This window comes from Mytilus californianus, unplaced genomic scaffold (genome assembly GCF_021869535.1).
Source record: "Mytilus californianus isolate M0D057914Y unplaced genomic scaffold, xbMytCali1.0.p SCAF_2, whole genome shotgun sequence".
NCBI lineage: Eukaryota > Metazoa > Mollusca > Bivalvia > Mytilida > Mytilidae > Mytilus > Mytilus californianus.
Genome location: NW_026262668.1, coordinates 38,418,813 through 38,432,399, shown reverse-complemented (window position 1 = coordinate 38,432,399; position 13,587 = coordinate 38,418,813). Strand labels below are relative to the sequence as shown.

General features: G+C 32.8%; 1 protein-coding gene across 2 annotated transcripts in view; it reads right to left on the bottom strand.

Annotated features, from left to right (window-relative positions):
- The window catches only part of LOC127727918 (integrin beta-PS-like), a 116,158-nt gene that overhangs the window by 36,392 nt on the left and 66,179 nt on the right, over positions 1–13,587 (bottom strand). For both annotated transcript variants that reach the window (XM_052235068.1, XM_052235069.1), the window contains 4 exons: positions 13,388–13,471; positions 13,050–13,124; positions 4,920–5,105; positions 3,983–4,062 (listed from right to left, as the gene is read on the bottom strand). In XM_052235068.1, coding sequence (XP_052091028.1) covers positions 3,983–4,062; positions 4,920–5,105; positions 13,050–13,124; positions 13,388–13,471 — 425 coding nt within the window. The remainder of the gene's footprint in view (positions 1–3,982; positions 4,063–4,919; positions 5,106–13,049; positions 13,125–13,387; positions 13,472–13,587) is intronic.

Genomic DNA, 13,587 nt, shown 5'->3' with positions numbered 1-13,587 from the left:
AAGGGGCATAACTCTAGAATGGTTAAAGTGATGCCACCAAAATTCAAACTTGATCTGTGTTTTGTGGTAATAAGTATTGTGTATAAGTTTCATAACATTTGGTTGAGGCAAACTTAAGTAAGAAAACGGAAACTAAAAATTTTGCAATTGTTTTGTTCATAAAGGGGCATAACTCTAGAACGGTTAAAGTGACTCCACCAAAATTCATACTTGATCTGTGTTTTGTGGAAATAAGCATTGTGTATACGTTTCATAACATTTGGTTGAGGCAAACTAAAGTAAGAGAACGGAAACAAAAAATTTTGCAATTTTTCCATTTATAAAGGGGCATAACTCTAGAACAGTTAAGGTTACGCCACCAAAATTCAAACTTGATCTGTGTTTTGTGGTAATAAGCATTGTGTATAAGTTTCATAACATTTGGTTGAGGCAAACTCAAGTTAGAGAATGGAAACAAATTTTGGAACGTACGTTCGTACGTTCGTACGTACAGACGGACAAGGGTAAAACTTAATGCCCCCACCGCTACGGCGGGGGCATAAAAATCTTTCCCTCAAAATATGGTCATTATCTCAATTCAAATTTCCAATGGAGTTTGCAACCATAATTACCCATTTAAATACATCATAAGTCTTAAAATAGAAAATGACATACATAATCATGTCTAAAAATAATATCTTTAATCAGCATTTTTATTAGTAACTTCTAAAAATAAATTGACAGCTAATCACCTCAAGACAATACAAAATTTCTTTATACATAATTTTAAAGCAGTGTAAGGGAGGTAATCCAAATTTAACATTGTACTTAAAAGTGATTGTCCATTAATAAGGAAACCCCTGTTTTTTCCCCCTTTTTTGCCCCTAATTCCTAAACGGTTTGAGCCATAACACCCCAAAGCCAATTCTAACCATCCCTTTGTGGTATGGAAACTTGTTGTACAATTTCAGAGAGATCCATACACCGTTCCACAAGTTATTGTCTGAAAACTAGAATAAACAGCTGCGCCATGAGCGCATGATACGCCCGTCGTCTTGTGTGTGAATTTTTATGCAATAAGCATATTTAGTTTCTGACATACGGCGTGACATGCGAAAACTCCCCTTTTTTTTTTACAAAAAACTCAATATCTCTAAAATAAATTTTGAATCAAAACCAAAAAGTAAACAGATCTTTAGATTAATATAACTAAGAAGTGTGTAAAATTTTAAGCAATAATCATAAATCGTTTTTGAGATACAGCGCGACATGTGAAAACCCCCCTTTAAAAAAAAAAAATATCAATATCTCAAAAATAAAATTTTGAATCAAAACCAAAAAGTATACAGATCTTTAGATTAATATAACTAAGAAGTGTGTAAAGTTTTAAGCAATAATCATAAACTGTTTTTGAGATACGGCGCGACATGTGAAAAACCCCTCCCCCTTTTTTTACAAAATACTCAATAACTCAAAAATAAAATTTTGAATCATCACCAAAAAGTATACAGATCTTAAGGTTAATATAACTAAGAAGTGTGTAAAGTTTTAAGCAATAATCATAAACTGTTTTTGAGATACGGCGCGACATGTGAAAAACCCCTCCCCCTTTTTTAACAAAATACTCAATATCTCTAAAATAAAATTTTGAATCATCACCAAAAAGTATACAGATCTTAAGATTAATATAACTAAGAAGTGTGTAAAGTTTTAAGCAATAATCATAAATTGTTTTTGAGATACAGCGCGACATGTGAAAAAAAACACACACATGTTTTAGTTACTAAGTCCCGTAACTCAAAAAGTTTTAATCTTATTTTCACCAAAAAGTATACAGATCGTTTGACCATCATAAGAAACAACTATGTTAAGTTTCATGAAATTTGGATAAGTCATTCTCAAGTTACGGTGCGACATGTTTACGCTGGACAGACAGACGGACAGACAGACGGACGGATGGCGGACATTTGTATACCATAATACGTCCCGTCAAAAATTTGACGGGCGTATAAAAATGCTTATTTGGGCCCCTTTTTTGGCCCCTAATTCTTAATTCCTAAACTGTTCGGACCATAACCCCCAAAATCAATTCCAATCTTCCTTTTGTGGCAATGAAGTCAAGGTCAGATAAAAACTGTCACACAGACATGTTACACCTTACAATTATTCCATACACCAAATATAGTTGACCCATTGCTTATGGTAATTGTAAAACAGACCAAAACACAAAAAATAAATGTTAACCAATGAACCATGAATATTAGGTCAAGGCCTAGGCCAGATGATACTGGCTAGACAGACATGTACAAATTACAATCATTCCATACACCAATTAGAGTTAACTTTTTGCTATTAGTATTTAAAAAAACAGACTAAAGCACAAAACACAACTTAACATTGACCAATGAACCATGAAAATGAGGTCAAGGTCAGATGACGCCAGCTAGACAGACAAGTACCCCATACAATCATTCCATAAACCAAATATAGTTGACCCATTGTTTGAAGTACTTGAAATACAGACAAAACACAGGAACTCAACATTGACCAATGAACCATGAAATGAGGTCAAGGTCAGATGACACCAGCTAGACAGACATGTACACCTAACAATCATTCCATATACCAAATATAGTTGACCTATTGCTTACAGTACTTGAAAAACAGACCAAAACTCAAAAAATAACAATGACCAATGAACCATAAAAATGAGGTCAAGGTCAGATAAAACCTGCCAGTCTGACATGTACCCCTTACAATCATTCCATACACCACATATAGTTGACCTGCTGCTTGTAGTATCTGAGAAATGGACCTAATCACATAACTTTAACCTTGATCACTGATCCATGAATTGAGGTCGAGGTCAAGTTAACCCTGTCTGATGGACATGTAAGCATTGCAAGGAACACATATACCAAATATAGTTATTTTACTCATAATAAGTGAGAAATTCACATGACAAAAAAACTGTAATTTTTTATTTAATCAGTCGCAGACCATGAAAATGAGGTCAAGGACTATGGGCATATGACAGACGGAAACTTCATAACATAAGGTATCTGCATATAAGGTATGAAGCATTCAGGTCTTCTACCGTCTGAAATATAAAGCTTTATACAAATAGTTTACGCTGCCGCCAGATAGAAATAATACCTATGTCTCGCATACTGTGACTTTCGTCGCAGGCTAGACAAAAATAAACTAATAAGAAAATAATGGTTCATTAGAGTAATAATTGTACTGATTGTTTGAAAAAAAAAACATACGAATCTTGCGTTTGTAGCAAAGAGTTAAATGTACCGTGTTTAGATAAATATTTATATTTATCACTAATTTCATAGTACTAACCTGCTACCAAAATGTGAAAATTGAATCATTTTATGATTGTGGCTAATATGTTTCGGTATGCATACCATATTTGACCTAAAATCTATGGCATGTTTGAAAAAGTTCCTAGTTTTGCTGTCCCACCTTTATTTTTATAACATGTATATTCATCCTAGATGTATGATGTATTTACATGTGAAGGTCAAACATCCATTTCATTTGTTTCTTGCTGAATATCATATTTGTTTTATGTTTTTTATTTTGAACATAAATCAGTCTGTTAGTTTTCTCGTAATGTTTGTTATACATTTGTCATTTCTGGGTCTTTTATAGCTGGCAATGAGTTATGGGTTTTCTCATTGTTAAAGACTGTCCAATTACTTATAGTTGCTAACTTCTACGCCATTTGGTCATTTTGGGTGGACCGAAAAGACATCATAGAGCTTTTATCTCACAATACACATTGCGCTAGCTAATGAGCATAAACAATATGCTGTTTGGTCTTTAAACTTGCTATAATTTAACAGAATGCAAAAATTCTGTCATCAGCTTTTTATCTTTTAATGAATAGGCAATATATGTAGCATAGCACTAATGTATTTATTAAATGAATTTACAATCTCACATTCAGCATTTTAACAACAACCTTATGGACTTTATACAAATTACTTACTTCTTACATCTGGAGAAATATCTAATAATAACATCCTCAGCTCCTGAAGTTGTACTCATCTCTACTTTTGAAGTAATTTTCTGTTAACGATATGAAAGAGAAGACAGGTCGTTTGTTAGCAAGAAACATACAAAAACATTTCCTAAAGAATAGCATGTTTCAATAAACTGTGGACACAGAGATATATCTCACCTGTATGTAATTTTGATAGTATAATGCAAATTAATGTTGAAATCACAATGGCTGGGTCCTATAATCTCCATCTCTAAATTTTCACCATGAAAATGAGATGTGCCAATGTTAATACAAATTCATACCAAATATCATTAACATACCACTATTTGTGCCCCATGAATTGAGATAACCACATACTAATACATTGTTGATGTGGCCACCAAAAACAGCATACCTAATTTTTGTCTTTGTGACTTTGATAGGGCAAACAAAAATCATAGATTTAGATATGCAATTCAAAATTGTCATTAATAATTTTATCAGAATGTTTTTTATTCTAACCAATGAAGAAGTCACTTTTATACATAGTTCTTAATCCTTTAAAAAGTAATCATCAATGACTTTATCTCTAACAATTTTTTATGTCAATATTCACACCCTCCAAAAATAAAACAAACAAACAACCAGATCTCTTTACAGTTTTTGCTGATATTTGCCCATAAATTAAGAAATTCCTAGCTTTTAAAAGATTATAAGTTGTTACAATTATGGTCTTCATGTTCTTGATTAGTTACAATTTAATAAACTTAGGTATTAAAACATTTTTGTTTATTAGATAAACAAAGAAATTACAAACTTTACAAAATAATAAAAAGAAACTGTGCATTTTGTTTAAATTGGAAATCAATCAATACATATTATAACACTTTAAGAATTCTTTCTTTAATCTATACACATCATATCATATTTTTCAAGTCCTTACTTGATAGTTATCTCTAACAAGAGCTACAATATTAGATGAATCATCAGCTAAACGTCCAGTCACAGACCCAGGAATGAAGTTCTTCAACTGCTTGTAGATATCCACTTGTTTTTCTGTTACAGCAAAAATCAAGTTCACATTCTTTTCTTCTATCTTAGCAGCAATCTGACTGATTGATGGATAATCCTGAAAAGTCACATATTAATAAATAATTCTTATATTATTTTACGATTGCTACTCTGCAAGTACAATTTTATCAGTATCACTTATTTTCACAAGAGTGCACACGCTGAAATGTCTCGCCTGCTTTGCTAACCATTGATTTTATGTTGAAAGTAATAAAAATAAAGGTTTTACTACAAGTATCACATAAACTTAACAGTTTTAAAGATCCATGACAATGAGGTCAAGGTAAAAATAAATCCTGTCAGACAGACATGTACACCTTACAATTATTCCATACACCAAATATAGTTGACCTATTGTTTATGGTAATTGAAAAAAAGACCAAAACACAACTAAACATTGACCAATGAACCATGAAAATTTGTAAGGGTTCCGCGGAACCCAGTATCTTTTTCTACTTTTGCTGTTAATCGCAGGCTCAACAAAAATGAGGAAAAAAAAAATAAAAATATTCCTCTCTATACTATCTTTTGATTGTAAGTAGCTGCTGTCCAAGTTTGGTAAAAATCCAGGATAGTTTAGGAATCTAATAAATGTTTTAAAAACTTAAACTGCAGACGGTATGTAATGTTAACTGGAAGAAAATCTAAGTCCATTTATAAGTAAAATACGGAAAAAATGGAACAAAATTTTAACAAAATTTCCTTCTAGATACTTGCTTTTAATCATAAACAGGCTTCTGTCAAAGTTTGGTACAAATCCAGGATAGTTTAAGAAAGGTGTTAAAATTTTAAAGTATATAAGTAAATTATATAAGTAAAATACGGAAAAAATGGATTTTTTTTTTACAAAATTTACTTCTGGATACTATCTTATGATCATAAATAAGCTTCTTTCCAAGTTTGGTAGAAATCCAGGATAGTTTAAGAAAGTTATTAAAATTTCAAAAACTTTAACCACAGAGTGAATGTAATGTTTCCTGGCAGAAAAACTAAGTCCATTTATAAGTAAAATACGGAAAAAATGGAATTTTTGTTTTACAAAATTTACTTTTAAATATTATCTTATGATCATAAACAAGCTTCTGTCTAAGTTTGGTACAAATCCAGGATAGTTTAAGAAAGTTAATAAAATTTCAAAAACTTTAACCACAGAGTGAATATTTGTGGACGCCGCCGACTACGACAACAACGACGGAATGTAGGATCGCTATGTCTCGCATTTTCGACAAAAGTCGAAGGCTTGACAAAAATGATGTCAAGGTCAGATCATACCTGCCATACAGACATGTATACCTTACAATCATTCCATGCACCAAATACAGTTGACAACTAATTATAGTATTTGAAAAACCAACCAAAACACAAAAAACTTAACATTGACCAATGAACCATCAAAATGAGATCAAAGTCAGATGATACCTGTCAGACAGACATGTACTCCTTACAATCATTCCATGCAACAGAATGGACACATATATAGAAATTTCGTTTTTTCTAACGTTTACCTCAAGGTTTTTTTTTAATTTTGTTGTTGCATAAGATAACTTTCAAAGAATATGTAAACATCTTACTATAACTTTGGTTAATTTAGTTACGATTATAGGTAAACTATCATAGATAAAAATAAATGTGGATAGTGTCCACATGTGGACACAGATGATGCCCCCGCTTGCATATCATATAGTTATAAAGGAACATAACTGAAGAACGGTAAAAGTGACGCTACCCAAATTTGAACTTGATCTGAGTTTTGTGGTAATAAGCATTGTGTGTAAGTCTCATAACATTTGGTTGAGGCTAACTAAAGTAAGAGAACAGAAACGAAAAATTCAGCAATTTTTATGTTTATAAAGGGACATAACTCAAGAATTGTAAAAGTGTTGCCACCAAATTTCGTACTTAATCTGTATTATGTAGTAATAAGCATTGTGTATAAGTTTCATAACATTTGGTTGAGGCAAACTAAAGTTAGAAAAGGGAAACAAAAAATTTGTACTTGATCTTAGTTTTGTGGTAATGAATATTGTGTATAGGTTTCATAATGTTTGGTTGGGGCAAACTTAAGTTACAGAATGGAAACTAAAAATTTTGCAATCTTTCGATTTATAAAGGGGCATAACTCAATAATGGTTAAAGTGACACTACCCAAATTCAACTTGATCTGTGTTTTATCAGTGGAAGTCAAAATTAAACATTGCATTGTATAAAGCATTGATTGTAGTTGATTCAACTATAATCATGGACAAAGGAAGATAACTCCAATTTTAATAAATTGCTTTGCTGAGCGCAGCTGTATACGACCGCAGATGTCCAACCCTGAAAAGTTGGGGCCAAAATGGACACAATATTCATGCTTGATACAGGTCTGAATTTGGATTGTAATTAAATTTTTGACTCATAATAGGTTTCTGACACAGAATAACTGTAGTCAAAGAACTTCAAATTGGTTATATGATTTAAATTTATATTCAATTTTATGATGCGAATTGACCCCCCCCCCCCCCCCCCCCCCCAAAAAAAAACAAACTTTACCCTGTTTTTTTGCGTTTGTGCAATACACTATGCTGTTGAATATTAACCCCCCCCCCAAAATATTTGAAAATAATTTCTTTTAATTTCTGAAATCTGAAATGAGAAAGATTGTCCCCCTCCAATTTTTTTCACCTCCCCCTTTCCCTTATTCCAAAAAATAATTCTTCCCTCAAGTTATGGTCAGTATCTCAGACAATCATCATTTCTTAATACATAATTTACAAGCAGTGTAAGGGAGGTAATCAAACATTGTTATTTAAATTGATTTGGATTTTGATTTGGATTTCCTCCCTTACACTGCTTTTAAATTGTCTCAATTGTCCTTTAACCAGAAAAACCCTTGTTTTTCCCCTTTTTTTGCCCCTAATTCCTAAATGGTTTGAGCCATAACCCCCCAAAGTCAATCCTAACCATCCCTTTGTAGTATGGAAACTTGTGGTATAATTTCAGAGAGATTCATACAATTTAACACAAGTTATTGTCTGGAAACTACAAAAATGCTTATTTAGGCACCTTTTTTGGTCCCTAATTCCTAAACAGTTGGGACCATAACCCCCAAAATCAATCCCAACCTTCCTTTAGTGGTTTGAAACCTTGTGTTAAAATTTTATTGATTTCTATTTATTATACTAAACTTATTATCAAGAAACCATCTGTCTTCTTACGACGCTGAAGACGCTGATGACGACGACGACAACGTGATACCAATTTACGACCAAATTTTTTTTAATTTTAACGGTCGTATAACAATTACTGGATATTTAGAAGAAAATAAAAATTTTGCAATTTTTCCATTATAAAGGGGCATAACTCTAGAACAGTTGAAGTGACGCCACCAAAATTCAAACTTGATCTGTGTTTTGTGGTAATAAGCATTGTGTATAAGTTTCATAACATTTGGTTGAGACAAACTTAAGTTAGAGAACGGAAACTAAAGATTTTGCAATTTTTTCCATTTATAAAGGGGCATAACTCTAGAACAGTTAAAGTGACGCCACCAAAATTCAAACTTGATCTGTGTTTTGTGGTAATAAGCATTGTGTATAAGTTTCATAACATTTAGTTGAGGCAAACTCAAGTTAGAGAACGGAAACCAATTTTGGGACTTGCGAACATATGTACAAACAGACAATGGTAAAACTTAATGCCCAGACCGCTACGGAGGGGGCATAAAAATACAAATGTTTGGTCAATTTAGGTCAGGTGTATCAAAGTTTAAAGCCCAAATGTTCTTTTTTCAAGCAGTCGCTGAACCATGAAAGCTTGGAGCGCAAATGTTATAACGTGTTTCAGGTAAAAAAGCACAAACATCCTTTAAGTGGTAATACATTAAAAAATATAATGAATTCCTGCCATTTCATATGCAGAATGAACTCTGTAGATTGATCCAGATTCACTTGCAATTTATGATTAACTTCTGGTTTTTATTTTGTTTCTCAAAATTGAAAGTAGGGTGCTTGAGTCTTGAGAAATTTACAGTTTTAAGACATTAAGATCATAAATTGTTCTTGAATGTTTTTAAAGAAAACATCAAGAAACTTAATTAAGTAAATGTAGTGAAACTGTCCATATAACTTCTATGATGCAGTGAATCTAGTGTGAATTTGACAGATTGCAAAACAGACCTTAACTTTCAAATCAATTCAAAATAACAGTAATCATGTAACGGCCCGGTAAGACCCCTTTTTGGCCCCAAAATATAACGTTTTTACAAAGTTGTTAAAAATATAAACTTTAGCTATTTATTGGAAAGAAGAATACTTTTGTTACATAAATATGGTTGGTTTTGGCAATTTGGGCAATATAATGGACATGCATCAGGTACTAGCATCATTATTGCATGCAAAAATACTGAAATCTTCACAACTTTTGCATTTTTGCTAATTCAAGACGTTTTTTGTCTAAAATGCAAGTGGCCGCACTTGTGTTCAGTCTTAATATTTAGATATATGTTGTATTTAATGATATTACATAACATAAATAAATGTTGAGATTTAACACGAATGCGGCCACTTCCATTTAAGACACAAGAGTGCACACGCTGAAATGTCTCGCCTTCTTTACTAATCATTGATATTATGTTGATAGTCCTAAATATAAAGCTTTATTACAACTGTCACATAAACTTAACTTTAACCAAGTAAACTAAACATTGACCAATGAACCATGAAAATGAGGTCAAGGTCAGATGAACCATGCTAGGCAGGCATGTACAGCTACCAATTCTTCCATACAACAAATATAATTGACCTATTGCTTATAGTTTAAGAAAAACAGACCAAAACACAAAAACTTAACTATAACCACTGAACCATGAAAATGAGGTCAAGGTCAGATGACACCTGCCAGTTGGACATGTACACCTTACAGTCCTTCCATACACCGAATATACTAGACCTATTGCTTATAGTATCTGAGATATGGACTTGACCACCAAAACTTAACCTTGTTCACTGATCCATGAAATGAGGTCGAGGTCAAGTGAAAACTGTCTGACGGGCATGAGGACCTTGCAAGGTACGCACATACCAAATATAGTTGAACTATTGCATATAGTACTAGAAAAAAAGACCAAAACTCAAAAACTTAACTTTGACCACTGAACCATGAAAATGAGGTCAAGGTCAGAAGACACCTGCCCGCTAGACATGTACACCTTACAATCATTCCATACACCAAATATAGTAGACCTATGACATACATTATAAGAAAAACAGACCAAAACACAAAAACTTAACTATAACCACTGAACCATGAAAATGAGGTCAAGGTCGGATGACACCTGCCAGTTGGACATGTACACCTTACAGTCCTTCCATACACCGAATATACTAGACCTATTGCTTATAGTATCTGAGATATGGACTTGACCACCAAAACTTAACCTTGTTCACTGATCCATGAAATGAGGTCGAGGTCAAGTGAAAACTGTCTGACGGGCATGAGGACCTTGCAAGGTACGCACATACCAAATATAGTTATCCTATTACTTATAATAAGAGAGAATCTAACATTACAAAAAATCTTAACTTTTTTTTCAAGTAGTCACTGAACCATGAAAATGAGGTCAAGGACATTGGACATGTGACTGACGGAAACTTCGTAACATGAGGCATCCATATACAAAGTATGAAGCATCCAGACCTTCCACCTTCTAAAATATAAAGCTTTTAAGAAGTTAGCTAACGCCGCCGCCGCCGCCGGATCACTATCCCTATGTCGAGCTTTCTGCGACAAAAGTCGCAGGCTCGACAAAAAACCATCTGAAAAGTGACGTTTAATGGCATATTTGATAGATTTTTCATATTAAAGCTTGAATTTGAGTGTCTTTAATGACCAAATCAGTTCAAATTTTCAACATAAACTAATTAAATCGACTAAAGTAGACACTCAAGTGTTTAAAAAAGGTAAAAAATCTTTCATTAAATGTACTTTGAATTTTAGGCCAAAATTATCCCTTACCGGACGGACCTTCTCCTTTTCAATCCTTGCAAAGTTTACAAAATTTCTGACATTGGTCATTCCCCCTTTATAATTTTTATCCAAAAAAATGTTAACTCTTCAAGATTACAGCTGCACCTTATGTAAATGCTTAATTAAGTATGACTGAAGATTCAGGGCCAAATATTCTCCATGGAAATGAGAAATGCCAATGCTCATACAACTGCATATCAAATTCCATTTTATCATAAGTGGTTTCTTTTAAACTGACATTAACACAGACTTTTACATCTAAACCATGAAACAGTTTTAAAGTCAATAAACCATGACTCAGTGGGCAGGGCCATATAATCTCCATGACATATGAAAATGAGAAGTGTAAATGCTAATACCAGTGCATACCAAATATCATTGACTTACAACTAGTGGTTCATCTTAAACTGACGTCATCACAAACTTTAACTTGTAAACAATGCAAAAGTTTTCAAAGTCAATAGACCATGACTTTAGGAAAAGGGGGTTGAATAATCTAAAGATTTAACCTGTTTGGTAGGAACTTACAGATGGATGGAATGAAGGACTAATAATCGGGCACACAAACCAGAAAATATAATATCTTAATAGAAGGGCATGAAATATTCGGGTTACGAGTAATAGGCGGTGTCCAAGAACGCTAATCGCTCTATGTCACAAATTTCAGTGATTAGAAAACCGTGGATTTTTTTATTTATACAATGACTTGTGTCAGGAAATTTGGACTGTGAATGATATCCAAAGCACAAGAATCGTGGAATACATTGGTACAAAAACATGACTGGAATAAAGTAATTGACACAAGCATGAACTTGTGCGATTTATGACCGTATATTGAGTACAAAGAGTTGGCCAACATACAAAATGTATTATAGCAAGCCCTTAAATTTACCCCAAGGCTGTCGTTTTTGTTGACAAACAGCAAACACCCTCTGTCCTCAGCCCCTTAATAGAGTCATTTAACAACTTCTTCTTTTTGGTTCAGTTTATGTTTTACATTGTAATTATATCTGAACCTTGCATAAGAATCTTCAAAGCATCAACACAGTTTGAGTTTTATTTCACTCTGTACTCATATTTGTGTTGCATACCAATGCATATGCTTCATTTTATGGGCACTTCAAATCATAGCTTAAAAGAAAAATAAATTTGATGTAGGTAGCCTAAAAGAGAACATTTCTCCACATTTTTTGGTATTTATTAAAAATAGGTTTCTAAAGCAGCCATTACATGTAGAACAGTGGTTGCTTATCAGAAATATTAATTTAAGAATTTGAAAATAATGAAGAATTCCTTATATATGCATGATATAAGCTTATCATTACCCTTGTATATGAACAACACGTCACAAAAGGGTTTAGGAGAAAAAATAAAAATTAACAAGCATTCTGAGAGTATTGCATGGCAATATATAGTCCCCTACCGGTTAAAAGTTTATCAGACCGGAACAAAATTCGAACTTGATCTGTAACTTGTCAGGATAAAACTAAATATTAATCATCAAATCAATATCTTCAAGCATGACGAAAAAAAGTGAGGAAAATTGATTATTTGAGTGAATTTTCTGTCCAAGGACCATAACTCTGCACAAAATCATCAGACCGGAACAAAATTCGAACTTGATCTGTAACTTGTCATGATAAAACTATATACCAATTATCAAATCAATATCTTCAAGCATGATGAAAAAAAGAGTTGAAAACTGATTATTTGAGTTAATTTTCCAAGTCCAAGGACCATAACTCTGCACAAAACAAACAAAAAGAAAAAAAGTGTGGAAAACTGATTTGCCTGACTGACGGATGGACAGACAGACAGACAGACAGACAGACGGACGGAGTGCAAACCTAAAGTCTCCTTCGACTTCGTCAGTAGGGGACTAAAAAATAAAATCCTCCCACCTGCCCCATTTTTTTCAAAAATCTGCATGTAAATCTACTAATTAATTTTAGTTGGGCCTTTTAAATTCATTTTACCCCTAAGTTATAACTCTTACCTGAGTTGAACTCTCTGTGTATATATCATTAGTAAGATGACACTGTCCATCATTTGGCTTTATAATACCACCAAGCTGTAAGATAAACAAGATCAAATTTAATGGAAATGATACTACAGATAAAGGTTGTCTTTTTATCTACTCATTGTGTGGATCCAATGACAGGATCATTACAATTGTCCAAAGGAATAACATTTCTTACATTTTGAGAAAATATGAAAGGCTGAATAAATTAAGGTTTTCCCTTGCTTCCATCAAAACTCAATTTTTTTCAATTTAACATTTTTATTTTATTTTAATCTAATAAAGAAAATTAAGTACTACATTTATAAAATAACCTTTCCATCACCAGCAAAGTGAAAACCAGCATCTGTTGAATATAGCAACATTCTTCTGGATGGGTTTCTCCATCCAATCTGACTCTGCAAGTAAATTTATCAAATCAATGTTTATAATCAAAGACACTGCATGGCTGAACTGTTGAGCTAAATACATATTTTAAACATTCATAATAAATGCTTTGTCAATATATCTTGGC